The sequence below is a fragment of the Bombina bombina genome, chromosome 6 (assembly GCF_027579735.1).
Source record: "Bombina bombina isolate aBomBom1 chromosome 6, aBomBom1.pri, whole genome shotgun sequence".
Classification (NCBI taxonomy): Eukaryota; Metazoa; Chordata; class Amphibia; order Anura; family Bombinatoridae; genus Bombina; species Bombina bombina.
In genome coordinates this window covers 816,481,115-816,495,206 of record NC_069504.1, presented here as the reverse complement: position 1 = coordinate 816,495,206, position 14,092 = coordinate 816,481,115, and the positions used below count along the sequence as shown (strand labels likewise).

The 14,092-nt window shown below is 39.9% G+C and overlaps 1 protein-coding gene across 1 annotated transcript in view; it reads left to right on the top strand.

Annotated features, from left to right (window-relative positions):
* Nucleotides 1–5,521, top strand: part of CIAO1 (cytosolic iron-sulfur assembly component 1) — a 98,818-nt gene extending 93,297 nt beyond the window's left edge. The window contains exons 7-8 of the mRNA XM_053718183.1: nt 4,173–4,257; nt 5,035–5,521. Coding sequence (XP_053574158.1) covers nt 4,173–4,257; nt 5,035–5,200 — 251 coding nt within the window. The 3' untranslated portion in view covers nt 5,201–5,521. The remainder of the gene's footprint in view (nt 1–4,172; nt 4,258–5,034) is intronic.
* The last annotated feature ends 8,571 nt before the right edge of the window (nt 5,522–14,092 follow it).

Sequence of the window (14,092 nt, the reverse complement as noted above, 5' to 3'; positions counted from 1 at the left end):
GAACAAATTATTTTAGTTCTTATGTACTGTCCTTTGGGGATGGCCTTTTTTACATGTACGGGATGACTGGATCTATAATTGAGGATTGTGTTTCCCCCTGTGGGTTTTCTGAAAAGTGAGGTGTTTACAGTATTTTGTTTTGTGTCCACTGTTATTTCCAAATCTAGGAACTCTATATGGTTTGTGCTATGTTGGGACGTAAATTTTAGGTTCATGCTATTTGTATTGATCAAATTTACAAATTCTTTAGCTGATTCCACATCTCCATCCCACACCACCAGCATGTCATCAATATATCTGCCATAATAAATTATATGTTCCCTGAAGGGGTTGTCATCTCCATAGATGTGGGAGGCCTCCCACCAACCCATATACAGGTTGGCATAGGAGGGGGCAAATTTTGCCCCCATGGCCGCCCCACGCCTCTGGAGATAGCAACACCCCTCAAACAAAAATTAATTATGGGACAAAAGAAATTCTACTGCTGTCAACAAAAAATGAGTAATCTCCTTAGTATAATTGGAATAAGTGTTTAAAAAGTATGACAATGCCTCTAACCCCTGGTGGTGTGGGATGGATGTGTATAAAGCTGTAACATCTATTGTCATTAGACAATAGGTCTCTTTCCATTTTAGATCTAGTACACTTGTCGAGTCTCTGATATAACTCATTAAGTCTCCTACTAAGGGTTGGAGGTAAGTATCCACCAACTCTGAGAGGGGCTCCAGTAGTGACCCCACCCCTGAAATGATGGGATGATGGGGCGACCTGGTGGATTCTGACTATCCTTGTGCAGTTTAGGCACAAAATAAAAAATAGGAGTGTAGGGTGTTGCCGGTAACAATGTATCAATCAGTGTTTCTGTGACTGCTCCTACTTTTTTGCCTAAGTTGAGAATATCCTCTAGTTTGACCTTAAAGTTTTTTGTTGGATTGTAAGTAAGTCTAGTATAGACTGCTTCCTCATTTAATTGCCTATATGCCTCCTTAATGTAGTAGTCACGGGTCATAACCACTACATTCCCCCCTTTATCCGATTCCTTTATGACTGTCTAATTGTTGTTCTTTAAAGATTTTAAGGCGTTATATTGTTCTTTGCTAAGATTTTGTAAGTACTTATCTTTGTGTTTAATGACCTTATCTGTCTGAATTTTCTCTGATAGTTGTTTTTAGTTTGTGTTCCCACCGTGTGTTGGAACACATCTATACCTTTGCTCCTGCTATTCACTGGATAGAATTTGCTTTTCTTCATACTTGGCTTAAATTGAGGAATGGTTACCCTATGTTGTTCTTCTGTATCAGTATTTAGCATAGTGGTAAGATCAAGTACTGAACATTGCTCATTAAAGGGGAGATTGTGTATATCCAGCAAGTGCTCATTTTGTGTAATTTGTGTTTCTTCCACTTCTTCCTGTTCGGCACTGCCCTGAGAAAAATGATTTTTTTAAAGTAAGTTTTCTTACGAATTTGTTTACATCATGGACAGTGCCGAACAGGTCAAAGTGAGTTGTGGGTGCGAAGCCTAAACCCAGGCCCATTACTTAAATTTCTGTGGCTGTTAGATTATATATAATCAGAAAGATTAACTACATTTTTTATATGCATTTCCTCTGCTGATTGCGTGTCTGATATCTGGCTCCCCTTCTGTTTGTTTCTCCCCCTACTGCCCCTTCATTTTTTTTTATTTTTGTCTTTGTCCCTATGCGCTGTTCGTTTTTTTACATACTATCACTGTTGTCAAATGGTATATCTAATGCTGATACTGTTTCTGAAACCATTAATTCCTCATTTGAGTCATGCTCTGAGGTGTCAACGTCGTACTCAGTTTCTGCAAATTGTACTTTTTTACCTTTACTTTTTTTAGGCTGTAAGTCTGCCTTATTTTTGTGAAAACTATAAGTAGGACGCTGACCGTTCACTGCACTTTGCCATTTATAGACTTTATTGAACTCATAGTCTCTTTTATCTCTTGCTAGTTTCTGTTTTTTGAAATCCCATAGATCTTTAGTAAACCTTGCCATATTGGCCTCAAATTTATTATCATATGACTTGAAGTCTTTATCATTTTGGTACATTTGTAAGTCCTTTTGTACTGTTTTTATAAATTCAATTGATTCTTTTCTTTGTTCTTTTTTGAACTCTATTAACAGTTCCATTAGGGCAAAGGAACATGCATCCAGTATTTGGTTCCATTTTCTGATAAAGTCCATGTCATTTACTAGAAAGGAAGGGAATTTTCTTATCCTGAGTCCTCTGGGTATTCTTTTCTGACGTTTATATACTAAACGTCCAAACCTATATTCTCTGAAGCTAACTGCTTGGAAATTGAACGCCTAGTTCTGTCTAGACATGGTTTTTCTGAAGCAGTCATTGAGACCATGATCCAGGTTTAAAAAACGGTTACTCGCAAGATATACCATAAGATATGGCGTAAATATCTTTATTGGTGTGAATCTAAGGGGTTCTCCTGGAGCCGGATGAGGTTTCCCCGGATTTTGTCTTTTCTTCAGAATGGCCTGGATAAGGGTTTATCAGTCAGTACCCTAAAGGGTCAGATTTCTGAGTTATCTATCATTTTGCACAAACATCTGGCAGATCTACCAGATGTTCGAGGCTTTGTACAGGCTCTGGTTAGAATCAGGCCTGTGTTTAAACCTATTGCTCCCCATGGAGCCTTAATTTAATTCTTAAAGTTTTGCAGCAGGCTCCGTTTGAGCCAATGCACGTTGTTTATTTAAAATTGTTATTCTGGAAGGTTTTGTTTCTTGTTGGCATTTCTTCCTGTCTGAGCTTTCAGCGCTGCAGTGTGATTCCCCGTAACTTATTTTTCATGCTGATAAGGCGGTCCTTCGTAGTAAATAAGGGTTTCTCCCTAAGGTGGTATCGGATCGAAACATTAATCAGGAAATTGTTGTTCCTTTTTGTCCTAATCCTTCTTCTCAAAAGGAACGTCATTTGCATAACTTGGATGTTGTGCGGGCTCTAAAGTTCTACTTGCAAGCTACTAAAGATTTTCGGCAATCTTCTGTCGTTTTCTCTGGAAAACGTAAGGGTCAGAAGGCCACTTCTACTTCTCTGTCTCTCTTGTTGAAAAGTTTGATTCATTTGGCTTATGAGACTGCTGGACAGAAGCCTCCTGAGAGAATTATGGCTCATTCCACTAGGGCTGTCTCCTCTTCTTGTGCTTTCAAAAATGAAGCATCTGTGGATCAGATTTGTAAGGCATCAACATGGTCCTCTCTACATACTTTTTCCAAATTCTACCTCGGTTGAGGCTTCTTTTGGGAGAAAGGTTCTTCAAGAGGTGGTGCCTTCTGTTTAGGTCCTACTGCCTTTTTTCTCCCTCCCTGTTCATTCCGTGTCCTCAAGCTTCCCACTAGTAATTGGAATGATGTTGTGGACTCTCCATGTCCTAGGAAAGAAAACAAAATGTATGCTTACCTGATAAATTTATTTATTTCCGGACATGGAGAGTCCGCGACCCCATATTTTTTTTTTATTTTTTTTTTCTTTTAAATTATGATTTGGCAGTTATTTTTAGTTACCTCAGGCACCTTTTCACTCTTGTGTTTTTCTTCCTTTTCCATTTCCTTTGGCTGAATGACCTGGGGGGGTTTGGGTTAGGCAGTTACACTTAACAGCTTTGCTGGGGTTCTCTTTGCCTCCTCCTGCTGGCCAGGAGTTGAATATCCCACTAGTAATGGGAATGATGTTGGGGACTCTCCATGTCCTAGGAAAGAAATTTATCGATAAGCATAAATTAAGTTTTTTTATATGAGCACATTTGGCGGCATGAAATATACCAAAATGGGACCTAGATCAATACCTTTCGTTGTCTACTTAAAATTTTTTTATCGTTTTGATAGGTAAATAGTAAAAATACTAAAAATTCTCAGTATTTTGGGCAAGTGTAATTTTTAAAATTCCAGTAGAGAAGGGATTAACATTAGGTTAAACCTTATATAAAAAATACCAGTAAAACCAACTGGGCATGGGGGCCTTATTACTTTTTAACTGTTTTATAACTAAAGATACAAATATACTTTTTTTTAGTAGAAGTATCAAGAAGGTCACATAAATATGTTCTGAGGACCATAGTTTGTGCAGCCCTGAATTACAATATTATTTATTTTTATCTTGATCAATATGTTTCTCCTTAATTTTACTCACTAGGGGGTAGTAATAAAAGTGATCCCAACTGGAAATGCGTATGCACACTGACAGGATACCACACCAGGACCATTTATGACGTGAACTGGTAAGACTACATAGTGTGAAACAATTTTTTTTTTCATTTGTTAGCTTTATTATTGCACTGCTTCTTGCATATTACTAGGGGTTAAACACATTGTTAAAGTCTCCTTAAGAGCATTAATGAACTACTGGGACCTAGCTGAACACATCTGGAGAGCCAAAGACCAGAGGCATTTATGTGCAGCCACCAATCCCCAGCTAAACATAGATTTTAACGGCATATAAGATCCCTAGCCCAAGTCTGCCTAAAATTTCCTAAACGTGTAAGCTTATTCCGAGACGTTCTTAACCCCTTGAGTGCTAACGATGGCTTAGAGCCGTTGCTAGCACTCAACCACCTTTTGAGTAATCTGGGGGCTCCCACCGACTCCCACCCTGTGCAATCAGGTCTGCATAGTGACAGGCATCGGTGGGGCTTCCCGTTACGTGCAGTGACGTCACGTGCAATGCCGTGATGATGTCACCGCGCAACTTTATTTAAAATTAACAATACAAAGTATAGGGAAAGGGAGCATGCTGCTTAGAAGCCGTTATCTCAGGCATCTAAGCAGCTACAGACCCCCAAGACCCACCGTTGGAAAGGTAATCGCCTAACCATTTCCAAAGGTATAAGTCTAGGGTAAAAGTAAAAAAAAAAAAAATTGAAATCCTGCTTAGCACTCAAAGGGTTTAAAGTCCCCCATGGTGTTTACCAAGTATTTTACTTTCACATTTTTTAGTAATGATGTATGTATATCTAATATATATATATTTTTCTTCTCTCATATCTGCCCACACGAAGGAGCCACCTCACAGGTTCCATTGCTACTGCTGCCTGCGGAGATGATGCAATCAGGATTTTTGAGGAAGACTCTGGCTCTGACCCTTTGCAGCCCATATTCTCTTTGACAGCTCACATGCCTCATGCCCACTCTCAAGATGTTAATTGTGTAGCATGGGCATCCTAAACAACCCGGGCTGTTGGCATCATGCAGTGATGATGGAGAAATGGCATTCTGGCAGTACCAGCGTCCAGAGTAACACTTCCCTTCTTCGGGTTAACAATAGATTATCTATATATAATATTGTCTATGTATAAAATATGTAATCCCAGATATCAATTTAACATGGAATTTGTGAGCTTCAATTTAAATAGATTATATCCTGAGATTCTATGTATTTAGAATTTGAGTTATCTAAATGTAAAACTAAAATAACAAACCATGCATTTTAAAGCAAAACAGGTAAAAAATAAAATAAAATGTAAAAACATGATCAATTTTTCTTCAGTGCTGACTGTCCTTTGGGCTATTCTATTTATAGTTAATATGTTTGTTCCACACACAGAAATACTGGTAAATAAATGTTTTCAATGTATTTTTCCCTTTTTAGCTACATCATTTAAAGGGACATAAAAAAAAAAAAAATCTTCATGATTCAGACAGAGAAAACAGTTTTTAAACAACATTCCAATTGACTTCTATTATCTAATTTGCTTCATTCTTTAGATATCCTATGTTGAAGAAATAGCAGATGAACAGGGGTTAGCCAATCACACGAGGCATCTATGTGCATTCAGCAGTTACTGAGCCTAGTTAGGATATGATTTTCAATAAAGGATATCAATAGAATAAAGCAAATTAAATAATAAACGTAAACTGGAAAATTGTTTTAAAATTGCATTCTCTTTCTAAATCATGAAAGAAAAGAAAATTTGGTTTCATGTCTCTTTATAACCCTCTTAACGACCAGCGCCGTATTCTGTGCAATGCTGGTCGTTATGGCCCTTAAGGTACGTCTCTGCAGTCCTGGGGCTTCTCTCTGCCACCAATCTCGCTAAAAATAGCAAAATTCACTATTTCTGCATGCCCAACTAGTGCAGAGTTGTGGCCCTCTCTGCATCGGACAGCGGTGGTGCCAATCGTTGGTTAAGTGGGAGGAGGGCGGGACCGCTACACCATGCTACAGGGAATGGAAAAAAATAAAAAATGAATGCGGTCATTGAGAGAGGAGGGGCAATGAGGGAGATCCTATGTGGGATCCGTTGACGGAAAGGGATGGGGGGGGGCAGCTACATTACATGAAAAAATTGGTATTTTAAAATTTTTTTTTTGCCTAATTTGCAGCAAACTGGGTAGTGGCAGACAGCTGCCAGTACCTAAGATGGGCGGCAAATAGGGCTAGAGGTGGGAGGGTTTAGAGAGCTGTTTGTGGGGGGGGGGATCAGGGAGGTTGGGAGGTAAGGGGGGATACTACTCTGCAGAAAATATAAAATATATATTATTAGGTTGCACCGATACCGCTACTAGTATCGGTATTGGTTGCCGATAACACAGTAGTATTTGCATGAGTACTTAGTACTCGTGCAATTTGCTCCGATTCTAAAAACCGATATCTCCAATTCCTACCCATATGGCCATCTGTGTGGCGTTTTTTTTTCTAAACTGTATGTTCCCATTTCATTTTAAAGCTGGAGTGGAGACTTAACTAAAAATTGTTCACTTCTGTTCTGCCAATAGAAATTGCTGTTATTTGTATTATTTTACGTCAGAGCAGTGCTTATAAAAAAGCTGCTACTTACAGCTGGGAAGCCTCTCAATCTTGCCACATTATGCTCAAAATATATTGTACTCTGAAGGAACACCCCTTAGCCAGGGCTGGGACTGGGGAAATAAAAAGCAGCCCTGGAAAAAATATGAAGACCAGCCCTATTTTCTGTTGAGTCAGTTAGGGAATACAAAATGCCCCATTTTTCTCAAAGGGGATTACTGGGACACTCCTTCCCCAATATTATTTTTCAGAATTAAATTTTATACGACTTTGTATTAAACAACCAAATGTCAGATTGATGAGTTATATATGCACCCTACAAACCCAATAGCATTTAGTAATCACCCCTTTAAATTGTAGCTTTCCAGCCCCAGCTGCTGCAGCTGTTATTTATTGTTGTTATTATTAATATATGTTATTGTAATAATTTAATTTATAAACATGTTCTGTGAACTTTGTGACAACAAGCACATAAAACGGTTTTATTATTTCAAAATGTCTTTTGAGATACAGTTCATAATTATAAAGAAGTGATCTTAAATCATTAGTCTGTATTGTGCTTGGTAAACTGTCATGACATAAAAAAAGTATCGGTAATTGGTATCGGTGAGTATTTGAAAAAAAGTATCGGTACTTGTACTCAGTCTTAAAAAAATGGTATCGGTGCAACCCTAATATATATATATATATATTTTTAAAAAAAATTAAATTTATGCTTACCTGATAAATTAATTTCTTTTACAATATGACGAGTCCACGGATTTCCTCCTTACTTTTGGGATATTAACCTCCGACTAACAGGAAGTGGCAAAGAGCACCACAGCAGAGCTGTATATATAGCCCCTCCCTTCCCCTCCACCCTCAGTCATTCGGCCGAAGGTATAGGAAGAGAAAAGGAAAGGCTAAAAGGTGCAGAGGTGACTGAAGTTTACAAAAAATATAAAGAAAAACTGTCTATAAAAAGAACAGGGTGGGCCCGTGGACTCGTTATATCGTTAAAATAAATTAATTTATCAGGTAAGCATAAATTTACTTTTCTTTTACAAAAGATATGACGATGTCCACAGATTTCATCCTTACTTGTGGGGAAATCAATGCCAAAGCAACAGGACACGGATTTGGAGAAAGGGAGGGACCACAGACAGGAACCTAAACAGAAGGCACCACTGCTTTGAAGAACCTTTCTCCCAAAAATAGCCTCACAGAGAAGCAAAAAAGTATCAAAATTTGGAAAAAGTGTGAAGGGACGGCCCAAGTCGCAGCCTTACAAATCTGTTTCAAACAGATGCATCGTTTTTTTTTAAGGCCCTTGTGGAAGCCACAGCCCTAGTAGAATAAGCCGTAATTCTTTTTGGAGGCTGCTGTCCAGGTAGTTCTCATTATGCCAGGCGGATGATACTTCTCAACCAAAAAGAAAGAGAGGTAGCCACAGCTTTTTGACCCCTTCGCTTTCCAGAATAAACAATGAATAATGAAAATGATTGACGGAAATCCTTAGTTGCCTGTAAGTAAACCTTTAAGGCACGGACCACATCCAAATTATGCAACAAACGCTCCTTCTTACAAGAAGGGTTAGGACATAAGGAAGGAACAACAATTTCCGGATTAATATTCTTATTTGAAACAACCTTAGGAAGAAATCCAGGTTTGGTACGTAACACCACCTTATCAGAATGAAAAATGAGATAAGGAGAATCATACTGTAGCGCTGAAAGCTTAGAAACTCTTCGAGGAGAAGAAATAGCAACTAAAAACAGAACTTTCCAAGATAATAATTTGATATCCATGGAATGCATGGGTTCAAACGGAACCCCTTGAAGAACTCGAAGAACTAAATTCAAACTCCAGGGAGGAGTAATGGGTCTAAATACAGGCTTAATTCTAGATAGAGCCTGACAAAAAGACTGAACATCTGGCACATTTGCCAAACGTTTGTGAAACAGAATTGAGAAAGCTGAAAATTGTCCCTTTAAGGAAACTTGCTGATAACCTTTCTCCAATCCTTCTTGGAGAAAAGGACAGAATCCTAACTTTACTCCATGAGTAAAACCCTTGGATTCACACCAATAAAGATATTTACCGGGCCATATCTTATGATAGATTTTTCTAGTGACAGGCTTTCTAGCCTGTATCAAAGTATTGATGACCGAATCAGAGAAGAAACCTTAGCTCCAATAAAATCAAGCGTTCAATCTCCACGCAGTCAGCTGCAGAGAAATTAGGATTTGGATGTTGGAAAAGGACCTTGAATGAGGAAGGTCCTGTCTCAATAGAAGTTTCCACGGTGGCAGGAGAGGGACATGTCCACTAGATCCGCATACCAAGTTCTGCGTGCCACGCAGGCGCTATAAGGATCACTGAAGCTCTCTCCTGTTTGATTCGAGCAATCACGCATGGGAGGAGAGGAAACGGTGGGTGGGAAACCACATAAAATAGGCTGGAACAACCCAAGGCACTGCCAAGGCATCTATCAGTTCGGGCCTGAGGAGCCCTTGACCGGGATCCTATCTTGGAAGCTTGGCATTCTGCCGAGATGCCATCAGGAATCCAATTCCGGTCTTGCCCCATCTGAGAATCAATGAAGCAAATACCTCTGGGTGAAGTTCCCACTCCCCCGGATGAAAAAGTCTGTCGACTTAGAAAATCTGCATCCCAGTTCTCTACTCCCTGGGATTGATAGATCGCTGGACAGATGACCAAGGAGGTTGGCCTCCGCCACCCCGGATTATCTTGGATACTGCTATCCTCTCTAAGGAATTCCTTGTTCCCCCCCTGATGATTGACATAAAGCCACAGTCGTGATGTTGTCCCGACTGGAAATCTGATGAATTTGGCCGAAAGCCAACTGAGGCCATGCCTGAAGCGCATTTGAATATTGCTCTCAATTCCAGAATATTGATTGGAAGTAGGAGACTCGACCTGAGTCCAAACAACCCTAGCCTTCAGGGGAGTTCCAAACTGCAACCCCGGCCCAGGAAGGCTGGCAATCCATTGTCACTATCACCCACGAGGGTCTGCGGAAAAACAAGTCCCCCTGGGGACAGAGTGATCCAGCGGGACAGGCCACCAAAGAAGAGAGTTTCTGGGTCTCTTGATCCAGATTTATCTGAGGAGATAAATCCGCATAATCCCCCATTCCACTGTCCGAGCATGCACAGTTGCAGTGGTCTGAGATGAAAGCGCAGCAAACAGAACGATGTCCATTGCCACGCTACCCATTAATCAATTACCTCCATACACTGAGCCACTGATGGCCGAGGAATGGACTGAAGTGCTCGTGCAAGTATTTAGAATCTTTGTTTTTCTGACCTCCGTCAGAAATATTTTCATGGTTACCGAGTATCAGAGTTCCCAAGAAAGGAACCCTTGTCTGTGGGACAAGTGAACACTTCTCTATGTTCACCTTCCAACCGTGAGCTCTCAGAAAAAAGACACCATTATGTCCATGTGAGACTTTGTCAGATGATATGTTGACGCCTGAATCAGAATATTGTCCAGATAAAGCCGCCACTGCTATGCCTCGCGGTCTGAGAACCGCCAGAAGGGACCCTAGAACCTTTGTGGAAGATTCTGCGTGCTGTGGCCAACCCGAAAGGAAGAAGCCACAAACTGATAATGTTTTGTCCAGGAAGGCAAACCTTAGAAACTGATGATGATCCTTGTGGATAGGAATATTAAGGTAAGCATCCTTCAATTCCACGGTAGTCATATATTGACCCTCCTGGATCATTGGTAAAATTGTTCGTATAGTCTCCATCTTGAACGATGGGACTCTGTAGAATTTTTTTTAGACCCTTGAGGTCTAAGATGGGTCTGAAAGTGCCCTCTTTTTTAGGAACCACAAATAGTTTTGAGTAAAACCCTGTCCTTGTTCTGATTTTGGAACTGGACAATTACTCCCATGGTAAACAAGGTCTTTTACACAGCGTAAGAACGCCTCTCTTTTTATCTGGTCTGCAGATAATCATGAAGATGAAACCTCCTCTTGGGAGGGAAAATCTTTGAAATCCAACTGGATAACCGTGGGTCACTATTTCTAGTGCCCAGGGGTCCTGAATATCTCTTGCCCAAGCCTGGGTCAAAGAAAGAAAATCTACCCCCTACTAGATCCGGTCCCGGATCGGGGGGCCACCCCTTCATGCTGTCTTAGTAGCAGCAGCGGGCTTCTTGCTTCTTAGATTTGTTTACCCTTATTCCAATTTGGTTGGGTCTCCAGACTGACTTTAGATTGGGGAAAAATTCCCTTCCTGCTTTTGTTGAGGAAGAGGAAGCAGAAGGTCCTCCCTTAAAATTCCGAAAGGACACGATAATTATTCTGTTTACCCTCTCATCTTAACAGAACTTATCCTGAAGGTAGGGCATGGCCTTTACCTCCTGTAAATGTCAGAAAATTATTTCCTTCAATTCTGTCCCGGAAAAGGGTCTTACCTTTAAAGGGAATAGCTAAAAGCTTTTGTTTTGATGACACATCAGCAGACCAAGATTTGAGCCACAACTGCATTTTCTTCGCCGCTAAATTTAGCAATTTGAAAAGCCTGCATCAGTAATAACAAGAATTAGCTAACTTGAGAGTCTTAATTCTATCCAAAATATCATCTAACGGAAGTCTCAACCTTCAGGGACTCTTCCAGAGCTTCAAACCAAAAAAGCTGCTGCAGTAGTTACTGGAACAATGCAAGCAGTTAGGTTGTAAAAGAAAACCCTGATTAATAAACCACAATTTCTTTAGGAGACCCTCTAATTTTTTATCCATAGGGTCTTTGAAAGCACAACTGTCATCAATGGGGTATAGTTGTACGCTTAGCCAGGGTTAGATATAGCTCCTCCACCTTTTCTTAAAAGTAGAGGGGGAGAAATGGTATACCTGGTCTATCCCATTCCTTCTTAATATTTCCAAAATTCTTTTAGGAACCGGGAAAAAACATCAGTATAAGTAGGCACTTCTAGATATTTGTCCATCTTACACAATTTCTCTGGTGGTATCTTAATAGGATCACAATCATCCAGAGTCGCTAAGCCTCACCCGAGCAAACAGACGGAGATGTTCAAGCTTTAATTTAAGGACATAACGTCCGAATCTGGTCTGCAGTAACACATTCCCAGAGTCTGAAATTTTCCCCCTCAGACAGCAATTCCCCTGACCCCCCAAACTCAGAACACTATGAGCGATACATCAGAAATAGCTAATAAAGTATCAGAGGATTCAGTATTTACATTATTACCTGACCTACTGTGTATACCCTGCAACACTGGTAATTTAGATAATACCTCTGTAAGGGTAGTTGACATAAACTGCAGCCATCTCCTGCAGAGTAAAAGAATTAGACGCACTAGAGGTACTTGGCGTCGCTTGTGTGGGCGATTAAAGGTTTGTGACACTTGGGGAGAATTGGATGGCATAAACCTGATTCTCTTCAGATTGAGAATCATCCTTAGGCACACTATCTTGACCATAAATGTGGTCTTTTACAATGTAAGGCCCTTTTTAGTACAAGAGGTAGACAAATTAAAAGGGGGTTCCACAATAGCTTCTAAACACATAGAACAATGAGAGTCCTCAATGTCAGACATGTTAAACAGACTAATAATAGCCACCAAAGTCGTTTAAACACTGTATTTATTGTTTTAAATAAAACTTTGAAAAACGTGTGTACTGCGCCCTTTAGAAAGAAAAAGTGAACAATTTTTCCAAAACTGCTTAAATAACGTTAATTTGCTACCAAAATTCACTTAAAACTAATTGGGTATATCCAAAAATTATTGCACCCTATGAGAAAGTTGAAAAAATAAAACTCTAAAGTGAAAAATATATCCAAATTACACAAAAACACCCTCTGCACCTCGCCACAGCACTGCCCCCCAGGGTACTTCGAAATGAATAGCCAACACTCCAAGCCAGAGACTACTGTCCAGGAACAACCAGAGTTACTGCTTGCTGCTCCTCTGTCAGAAGGAAGTGCGCATCTGAGCGCGCAAAGACAAGCCAGCCCCTTATGGCCGAAGTTGGGGTAGGCCCAAACACAAACTGCATGGGAAGCGGTTTATTCATAAACTACACAAAACATACCCCAAACACATCCCAGCAAGTCATGCTGGATATATAAATAAAAAATAGCTCAATCGTTAAACTGCTTAACGATGTAAAGTCCTTATGCCTCTCCCAGAGTGTCATATCATGCCCTTATGTCAGAAATACAAAATAATTAAAGGGATTCCAGTAACACCCTTCTGTGAAACAGGCCTACTGCTTACCCTATTCCCATATAGGTTAATAAATGCCAGACAGTTCTGATATATCAAGTATCTTCAGAAATAAAAGGCTGCACATACCTTAATGCTGCTTGTAGCATGAAACCGGTCTCCACACTTAAGATGTCTCATGTGTTACCTTTATAAGTCTTGTGGGTAACCAGCGTGGATCTTAGTTACAACTTAGTTACAACTGCTAAGATCATCAACCTCAGGGCAGAAATCTTCTTCCATAACCCCCTGAGGAAAATAGTACACACCGGTACCATTTAAAATAAAAAACTTCTTGATTGAAGAGAATAAAACTAGCACCTTACTTTACCTCTTCCTAGTATAACACAGGGAAAGAGAATGACTGAGGGTGGAGGGGCTATATATACAGCTCTGCTGTGGTGCTCTTTGCCACTTCTGTTAGCAGGAGGTTAATATCCCACAAGTAAGGATTAAATCGATGGGACTCGTCATATCTTTGGTAAAAGAAAAACACCTTTATTTTTTTATACTGGCAAGACTTTCTACCAGTACTTAAGATGACTGTGGACAATTGTGAGGTGGGGAAGGGAAAGAAGAAGGAGATGTTTGAGGGGGGTTCAGGGAGGGATCAGGAGGTGAGATGTGTCAGGTGGGAGGCTGATTTCTACACTATAGCTAAAATTAACCCTACAAGCTTACCTATTTAAACCCCTTCACTGCTGGACATAATACAAGTGTCTGCTATTTCTGAACAAAGGAGATCCCAGTAAAAGCATATACAACCATGTGTGCCATAATTTGCACAAGCTGTTTGTAAATAATTTCAGTGAGAAACCTAAAATGTGAAAAAGTTAACGTTTTTATTTTTTTGTTTGGCGGTGAAATGGTTGTCATGAAATATACCAAAATGGGCATAGATCAAATACTTTGGGTTGATTACTAAAAAAATATATATATTTTTTATAGGTAAATATAAAAAAAAGACTTTCTGTTTAAATGTAGTGAAGGCAAAATTGCTCTGGGGAAATTTTCTCTTTTGGGGAAAGTTTTTGTCTGAAATGCCCGGTCCTTAGTTAACATGGCAGAAA